The sequence below is a fragment of the Podarcis cretensis genome, assembly GCF_951804945.1.
Source record: "Podarcis cretensis genome assembly, chromosome: 2".
Classification (NCBI taxonomy): domain Eukaryota; kingdom Metazoa; phylum Chordata; class Lepidosauria; order Squamata; family Lacertidae; genus Podarcis; species Podarcis cretensis.
This window is the reverse complement of record NC_137171.1, coordinates 57,386,961-57,395,843: the sequence shown is the minus strand read 5'-3', so window position 1 is coordinate 57,395,843 and position 8,883 is coordinate 57,386,961. Positions and strand designations below refer to the sequence as shown.

Genomic DNA, 8,883 nt, shown 5'->3' with positions numbered 1-8,883 from the left:
CAGCTCACCTCTTACTTCAAATCACAGTAGGATCAGGCCCTAAGAAGTGATTTCAAAAGCCTAAGTAAACAGCACCTCTACTAGTGTCTGTGCAAAGTCCTCTCATCTTTAGCATAGAAAGAATGACTCTTCAGGTGAGAACACAATGTTTTAGTTTACCTTAGGTTGACACTGTGTCTCAGGGTAAGCAGAGTGCATATAAACACATGGGCACCTTCAAAATTACAAAATTGGAAAACATCAGTACATCTAGTACACTTTTTCTACCCCAATATTATGCACATTTCCACAATGCAGTTCATCAACATTATAAGCCCAGCATCAAATAGCACTCAACGGGCAAGCTTAAAATGATGTACAGTTCACTGGTCTACTTACACGTGAGGAGGACTTTCCCCCTCCTTCTTACCCATGTCACAACATGGAGGCAAAAGTTGACATTGGTTCCATGTTTCAGATTTTCAAACTTTCCTGCTTTAAAGGACATATCCTGTTTGGTTTGAGACACGTTTCCTCACAATATATTGTAAAATAATAATAATAATAATAATAAAGGTTATGTGCAGAGAAGAGGCAGCCATTTCAAACACATGATCTTAGAAATTATATAGCAAGGGACAAAAGCACAGAACATGCCAACAATGTACTCATAAACATTAAGAATTAAAGTCATGTAAACAGCATAGAATAGGATTAAGAAAAGTTTTCATGTGAACTGGTTAAAAAAAGGTGATTCTGTCTCTTTGTATCCACCCATTTTGGCTAGTGTCCCTGATCAATGTGACCAGCTGATTAAAAGGGGGGCAGGAAGCAAACAAACAAATGAAGATCAGAGCAAGGACAGACTGAGGCAATTCACACTGTGCAAATCGGAAGCAGTCAAAAGAGTTCATTTACCCAGAGCATATTTACACTATATGGGCTCTATAGGACAACATGATTAACAAGATGTGCAGTGGCATGAACACCAATGTACTTTAAAAAAAAAAAAAGAGTATTACTGATGCTGTAGATACGGAAAAACCAAATTTAAGAGGGTGATTGTTATCAAATGGCTGGTTCGATGATCTTCAGACAAGGTGAGCAGACCTTGAGATTTGTCAATAATGTAAATGAAAGGAGTATCAGGATTATCAAATGGAGAAGGATTACCCTCAAGCAAGAAGGCCTTAATCCTTTAGTTTTGTTCCTGCAAGCTAAAACAGTATTTAAGGATACTGAGAAATTATATTATTGGCCCCAAAACATCAGTATTCCCTATTACGTTTGCAGTTATGTTAGCACTTATGCACCACTTGATACTTAAGATGAAAACAGAAGCTAAGGCTTGAGGTTTGCAAACTTTTTAATGGCAAGTATAGTTGCATCCTTAGCACTTTATGCATGTTATGCAGAGCTAGAGGCATTGAGGTTCTTCACTGCGGTCAGCTGTCTGAACAGGAAACCAGAAGTGTTAAACAGAATAGCAGCTTGCTCATTCTAGGGGGTGAAACTCGCCGTAGAAACTTCACCGTGGGTGGGATCCAGACTAAGTTAATCATGCCTAAGAGGACTTAAGCAGGCTTGGGGAAAGCTATGGTCCTCCCAAGGTCACTAGAATGCAACTCCTATGACCACAAGCCATGCTGGCTGAGGTTGGTGGGAACTGCAGTTCATTATCAGGAGAGCTATAAGGCTCCCCACCGCAGGACTAAGGAATGACTTAATCTGGATCCAACGCCGTTATCTAGCTGCGCAGGTGCTTATTCCCCACCTCTGCTATGGCACTCATGGATTGTGGCCTATGTACACTTTCCACCAAGACTATATCTTAAACAAGTCTCACTCAACAGATGAAGTTGCAATAATGTGGAATTCCTAGTGGGGTTTGTGCTAGAAAATGTCACTGTGGGTTGGTCTGTGCCTGCGTCAACATTGCCGTATATGCAGAAATCACGGCTGCCAACTTGAGTCAGGTTTTGATATTATTTCATTAAGGCCCATACAAGTTGATCGCTCCCATTAAGGCCCTGGAGGCAAAGAAAAGAGAGCAGACTGATTGCGCAGCTACTTTTCTCAGATACTTAAGGCTAGAGTATTAACATGTGATTAGCCAACTAAATGATGAATCAGAGAGCCTCTCCATCTCCTTCTATTATTTTCTGGTTTGTAATTCCATGTTACAAGGCATCAACGGAATACCTCAGCGGGCTGCCAGAAATGGCATAGGTTTATCCAAACACCCTCCGGTTCACTAGAACTGCCCTAAGTCAATATGGATCATGCATATAGAAGGCTTAGGGAGTTACATTTTGTTTTTTGGTACATGTGTTTGGATTCTGCATCTGCCTCAGACTCAAAAGAAAACGTGAAAGCTCAGTACAACTTGAACAGTAAAAAAATAAGTTACTCTGAGGCACCTTTAAAATTGACAAACATCTTCCTTCTAGCTAAGATTGTAAACATTTAAGGTACTAGGATTTACAGGTAAACCTGAAATATACATCCATTTATAATGTTTGACTGGGTAATTGCTAGAGGAAGAAAATAAATGCAGGGAACTCCAGTTCTTCTCCATGTACTCTGGTTGGCTAAGTAAAGCAAAGCTGCAACCTCAGCTTAGCCTAACTGTAAACAGTGACTTACTTTGTTCCTTAGCTTGTGTGTGTGTTCTACATATGCATGTACTTAGATAGATAGATATATCTTTCCACACACTCACACACACACACACACATGCAGACTATATTTAATACGGCCAGATGTCCGCATGTTTTGGAGGATGGTGCCTTGATAACAATTCCAAAGATTTGGTCACAGACAACACTGCCCCTCTCCTAACTTGGGTCATCAGAGCACCTCCAAAGCACAACAATAGAACTACTTTCAGGGTCCGTAAAAGGATGGGATGATGTGCCTGCAGTTGCCCTGGGTTTCAGAAGTGCTTCAAAGTCACTGAGCATCTTTGTAGCCCTGCACCGAAGCCTTGGACAAAGGGAAGGGCTTGATCCTGCAGTCACAGTAGGTTTCTGAGACACTTGAGAGAAAGTTAAAGAGTCCGGCTGCTTCCAAGTGCCTCCATATCCCAGAGCAACTGAAGGCACGAGTCCCCAGCTGTTTCTCATTCTAAACTAACCACAAATGTGCTCAGCATTGGAGATTAGTGAGCAGTATTTATGGGCTCCCATGGATGGTAATAAATTACACGCTACACTTTACAGGTTCGCTCTAAGAGTGGGTTATCTCATTTGTAAAGACCCTATACCTCAAGTATTCAAAAGGGTTTTGGGGGGGTGAGGATGTAGAATATGGAATAATCTGGACGCTGAAACACACTAAATTTAGTCCTGGCCACAAAGACAGAAAGATAAGCATACAGTAGTCTGCAGTGCAAATATTCAAAGTTATTGATGGCCACACATTTTGTGATGAGTTTTTGTTCCCGAAGACTGAAATTCTAAACACCTTCCCTCTTTTGTGTTTTTCTCTAAGACATTGTGGTTGCAAGGAAGCTGACAGTTCAAGTGCAGAGCTTAACCGGAGGCAAGCCTCACTGGGGTTTAGCCTCAAAGTCGTTTCCAGATATGAAGGCTCAGCCAGGATCATATGAGTTCAGTCTAGTGGAGAGTGTGTCACAGCAGCTACAGACCAAGTAACTGCATCCAGTTTTCAACTCTGGAACTGGGGGGGGGGGGAATGCTTCCAGGTAAATCTGAGGCCTGAGAATCAAGCACAGCATTGTGCATATATAGCTTTGTTTTTTTTAAAGAGAAGAACAAAAACCTAACGTTCCGTTCCAATTTCCAAGGTTCTCCTTGTAAGTTTTGAACACCTCAAGCTGAGCATCACTTGACGGGCACTTCTCCGGTGCAAACTGGATACAGCTCAAAAGTTCAGGACCTCGCAGCTTCTTCCATTTGTTGGCAAGGGAACTTGCACTGGACGGGTTCACGGGAGATTGCGCTGTAAATACAACGTAACACACACAGCATGATTCAATTCGACGGAAGGGCAAGAAATGGAATGCGGGAAAGAAAAGAACTGCAGGTACTTCCTTGTTCATTGGATAGCTGACGGCGGTCACATGTACTTCACCGGTTTTAAAATACAGGACCAACAGATGGCAGTGTTCCACTACACTATGCACATTAAAGCACACTCAATACACATGTCAGGGCTTGGCATCTTACAAGAGAGGTTTATGTGGCAATGTGTGTAAACCTCTAGCTGCACTCATGACATCCAGTTCCTCAGAAATCCACGGTGTTTTGCTAGCATAAAACATGTCATTAACACCAAGATAATTTGTTACCTTATTTTCTTTGTAAAAGCATTCACATTAGCCAACCAGAGCATTCTAATACACATATAAACAAACAAACAAACCAAAGCCTTATTATAAACTCCAAATTAATAAATTACTCTTCAGATTGCTGCAGATGTATCCTTGGTTTCTCTGAAGTGTTGCAGTTCCGTAAGCATGTAAAATAACATTCTTCAATTGAGAGCCGTAATGGTCACAAAGAAAATATCTGAGCAAAGTCTACCAAAAGCGTCTACAGATTTCCTGCAGAAGAATGTTTCCAAGTTGGCCCCACTTCGTTAAAAGGGAGGTCCTTCTGGATTCTGCTTTCTGCAATTCAGGGTCAGTATTCCTTAGAAATTGTTGTCTGTCTCTCTCAAGATATAAATAGTTTTCTTAGGCTATGAAGCTGATTGCAGTGAAGCAAAAGAAGTTCAAAATTAGGATCCAGATTAGGTCCGTCATATTATTCAGAAGACAAGCAAATGCAACATTTGAAGTCAATAGCAGCAAGCTGTCAGCTACAGCTAACAATATTGTACAATTCCTTCTTCCAATGTTACTGTGACTTGGGGCAATTTTCACAGGAAGCGCAAAGGCTAGACTGCTGAAACTTGTTCATCTTCTGTGAAGCAAGAGAAACACAGTAAACCATCTGTTCCATAAACATGCAACACATTTAGTCAATACACTGACCACACCCACTCTGAACGTGAAAGCTGCTCCCCACCGGGTTTCCCCGACTCAAAATCAAATGAGTGGCATGCATTTTCAAAGCATTCAAAATCCTCCCTTGCAGCCATCCTTAATGCTTTTGATCATGTGAACAAAAATGAAAAGAAACATGCTGTCAGCTTAAGCAAAATATTACATGTCCTTTCTGTCATGCAGTGATTTCTTTTTCTTTTTCTAAAAGGATTTGGGAAGCTGCGTATGCTAGACCTATGGAAACATCACTGCTTATCAGCCTTCTTCCCCACAGTAGCTTCCTTTACAATATGCTCTTCAGATAAGCTACAAGGCACACATGCTACTGCTTGAGCACACACTCAAAACTCTGCTTTGTGTGTGTGCTCAAGCAACGGAATGTGTGCATGGGATACTTTCAATCATAATACAAATTCAAAAGACGTCTGGAGACTAGGCACTTCATATGGGGGAAACAATGACCAATATGGGGAGTTTCAACATAAAGTTAAAAATCCCATTGTGTATGCCCAAGTCATGGGTAGATCTAACATAGGTATTTTGATCTCAGCCATAGTTTGGAAGGAGTCAGTTGACTGGGACTCATTTAATGAGGCACAGCATGGTGCAGTGATGACTGGATCCAAATTTCCCATCAGTCACTGACGCACACTCACTCTGAGCCTCATCTGGCTCACCTGGATAGGGAAAGAACTATACGGGCGGGATAAAATTATAATACAAAAATAAAATAATGGATTATTTTGAATTTGAAGCCAGGGAATGCATCCTAATGTGCTATTTTTAGAGCGCTTTAGTATCTGAGAGATCAGGAACATGATCCTACATTGCTATGTATATACACATACATTTCCTTCCTTTCACCCACCATCATTCCCCTTCTTCTGAAACACAGCACTGTGTGTATAGCACAACTAAGAGCTTTCTCAACTCAAGGGAGTATGTCAGACCAAATTTGTGCCAAATTTCTAATTTTGTAAAAGCACACTCAAAGAGGAATTTCAATTCATGCATTCAATTAAAAATGGGGGAGGGGATTGTGCCAAACAACCAAGAGTGGTGGGCAACAGAAAGTGGACAACAAATGGAATAAATTGCAAAATCAAAGTTGCCTGTTTTCATTAGGTAAAGTGGGGGGGGAGGGGAAGCAAGCAAAACCTTCACTTTAGACCCCTTTTAAATCTTCATGATTTGGGGAATTAAGCCCTTTAGGAGATGATTGTTGAGGTGTAAAAAGGTTGGGAAAGGGGTCAAGTGCAAAGTACCAGCGTGGTCCAATTAGTGGGTCCCTCTGGGCTCGATTGTGCCCACTAAGCAATTTCGTGAGGTTTGCAACTCTTGCTTGTAAATAATTGAAACTACAATTTAAAGTCTCAGCTGTTTTCAGTCTGATAGCATCCCCTTCAAAAACGTAAGGGTGGAAACTAATGGTCATTTAATGTGCAGCCACGACTTTAAACTGCACTTCGTTGCAGCTCCAGCTGCCTGGGCAGCCAGTAATATCTTGATTCAGGATATCTGTGACACTGAGCCTTATAGCCCCACAGAGCTGTACAGGAGGAAATGGCCAGCTTACTACATGACAGGAGCTTACAGATGGCCACCATGTGGCAGGGGCCCATCTGTTTCCCCCCCTAACCAAGACAGAAGTTGCCTGTATGCACTAGCAGTTTCGTAGACCTAGTTTGGTTTATTTCATTCCGAAACATCTTTCTGTTACGTACCAAAAAAAAATATTATAGGCTCTTTGGGAGAGTTTCATCTGCCTTTCAGGGACAAGAACTGTGGACCACTCTGTGCACCTGGCTTTATACTTGCATTTGTTGGGCACATGCTGGTTAATCATGAACACAGTGATTAATGTGCTGGATTTTTTAAAAGGTCGTTCATTTCACAGTATGCACTTGTAAAGCGTGTGCAATTGATTTAGAAGCGGAGGGGGGAAATCACTGAAGCACACTCAAGGTGATCCTTGTGAGGTCAGACAATTCGTGCATTGGCCACACTTACAAATCACACACCAATTTACTAAATAGCTGTCAAATTAGATCTTCAACATACCATCCTCTTCACTATTTGCGTCAGTCATATCTGCTAGCTTAGGATGGGACGGCTGTCGGCCATGCAACTGAGGCATCTTCTTTGGAAAACAAGCCACTGGTTCGCTACTCAGAGGAGTGGAGGAGAGCCTAGAGAGCTTGCTATGCAGCATCTTTGACCTCTGCACCGCCACACTATAGTCTGGAGGTTTTAGGTGTGGGTGGTGAGGTGATCCTTCCTTTAAGTCCGCTAAGGAAATCCCCATATATCCTGGCGGGGTGGGCGGTGGCTCCCTATACCTATTGTCTTCCTTAGGTGAGGTGACACAGTACACTGGCACAAGAAATAAGCAATGGAAATGTTAATGGAGAAAACAAATGAGAAGGGGAAAAGCATTTCTTTTTAAAAAAAACAGTGAAATGTTACAATGGCTAAACTGAAAACTGATAACAAAAAAATAAATGAAAGAATTGCTTGTTATAAAAGGCCACCGGCAGGATTTTAAACATTACGTACTGAAAAAGTCACAGTATAGAGAGGCAAGATTGCTAGATTCAAGCAGCTGAAGCGGTCCTTAAAGGCTCCCTGATCTCAACAGTTGGCAAACAGGCAGACAGCAATAGGCACTGTTATAAACCTGCACTTCAATTAATACATTTTATCTTGTAGCCTCCACAAACTCAAGTGAGAAAATCAAAAATCCCTAAAATGGGGTGGAGGGGGCGGGGCATTTTGAAAACAGAAAGAAAAAAGAAAAAACCAAGTCCAAAGAATTTTAGCAGGACCAGCAAAGCATTCATATACAGTGATATGTGAAAATAGAGGTTTTGATAAGATGTTTGCACGACATAAGTCTGTTTAGTTGCTTCTGGAAGTTATCTCTAACAGCCATGTGATTAATTTGCCTTCTTTGACCATAGCCATGCCGTATACAATGTCCCCAGCTTTCCAAATCTACTTTGCTAGAACATCTTTTGACAGCAGTTGGACCAACTCTCTAGCTAAAACATGTAAAATTAATTTGGAAGACTCTCACGTTCCTGATTTTTTCCCCAGCTACATCCTTGGAAATGTTCCTCTAAAATAATGACAAGGTGCCATCCACCAAACCCTTTGCATTGGGGCTATTCTTTAAAAATGCCCTAACCCATGGGTAGCAAACTAAGGCCCGGGAGCAGGAGCCAGCCCAATCGCCTTCTAAATCTGGCCCCCGGATGGTCTGGGAATCAGCGTGTTTTCACATGAGTAGAATGTGTCCTTTTATTGAAAATGCATCTCTGGGTTATTTGTGGGGCATAGGAATTTGTTATTTTTTTCTTCTTCTTCAAAATATAGTCCAGCCCCCCACAAGGTCTGGGGGACAGTGGACCGGCCCCCTGCTGAAAAAGTTTGCTGACCCCTGTGTGACCTTACACCTATGCTATTCATGAGCTCTGGTGCCATTCTTAATTCTATTTATATTAGGTGGAATAATTTATTTCAGTTGTGAAAATCTGGTTTGGAGACAATGGGCAGTATCCAACAAGCTTCTTCTATCGGTACTAGGATTTTTCCTTATACAACAAAACTTACCCTCTCTAATAGTCCCACACCCTCCCCAAATCCGCTCTGGAGAGTTGGAGAAAAACCCAGAACAGATTTAGAGGGCACATGGGGAGAGGAAAGTGGGGAGGGAGGGAGATCTGTTGCAAAAGCAAAATTCCTTGTGCTGATGGAACAAGTTAGTTGGATACTGCCCAATCCTATTTCAGAAAGGTTTATATTACACTCCTAACAATTAAGATAAGAGTATAACCTCTTTATTTAAGCATCACATTCCTAAATGCATTCTTTGTAATAATAGGATCCATTAA

At 41.6% G+C, this 8,883-nt stretch overlaps 1 protein-coding gene across 6 annotated transcripts in view; it reads right to left on the bottom strand.

The window, feature by feature from the left end:
* Positions 1-989: 989 nt before the first annotated feature.
* Positions 990-8,883, bottom strand: part of RAPGEF6 (Rap guanine nucleotide exchange factor 6) — a 138,754-nt gene continuing 130,860 nt past the window's right edge. For 5 of the 6 annotated variants that reach the window (XM_079968085.1, XM_079968086.1, XM_079968087.1 and 2 more), the window contains 2 exons: positions 7,052-7,363; positions 990-4,907 (listed from right to left, as the gene is read on the bottom strand). In XM_079968085.1, coding sequence (XP_079824211.1) covers positions 4,882-4,907; positions 7,052-7,363 — 338 coding nt within the window. In that variant the 3' untranslated portion in view covers positions 990-4,881. The remainder of the gene's footprint in view (positions 4,908-7,051; positions 7,364-8,883) is intronic. The other variant, XM_079968089.1, reaches the window with a different exon arrangement.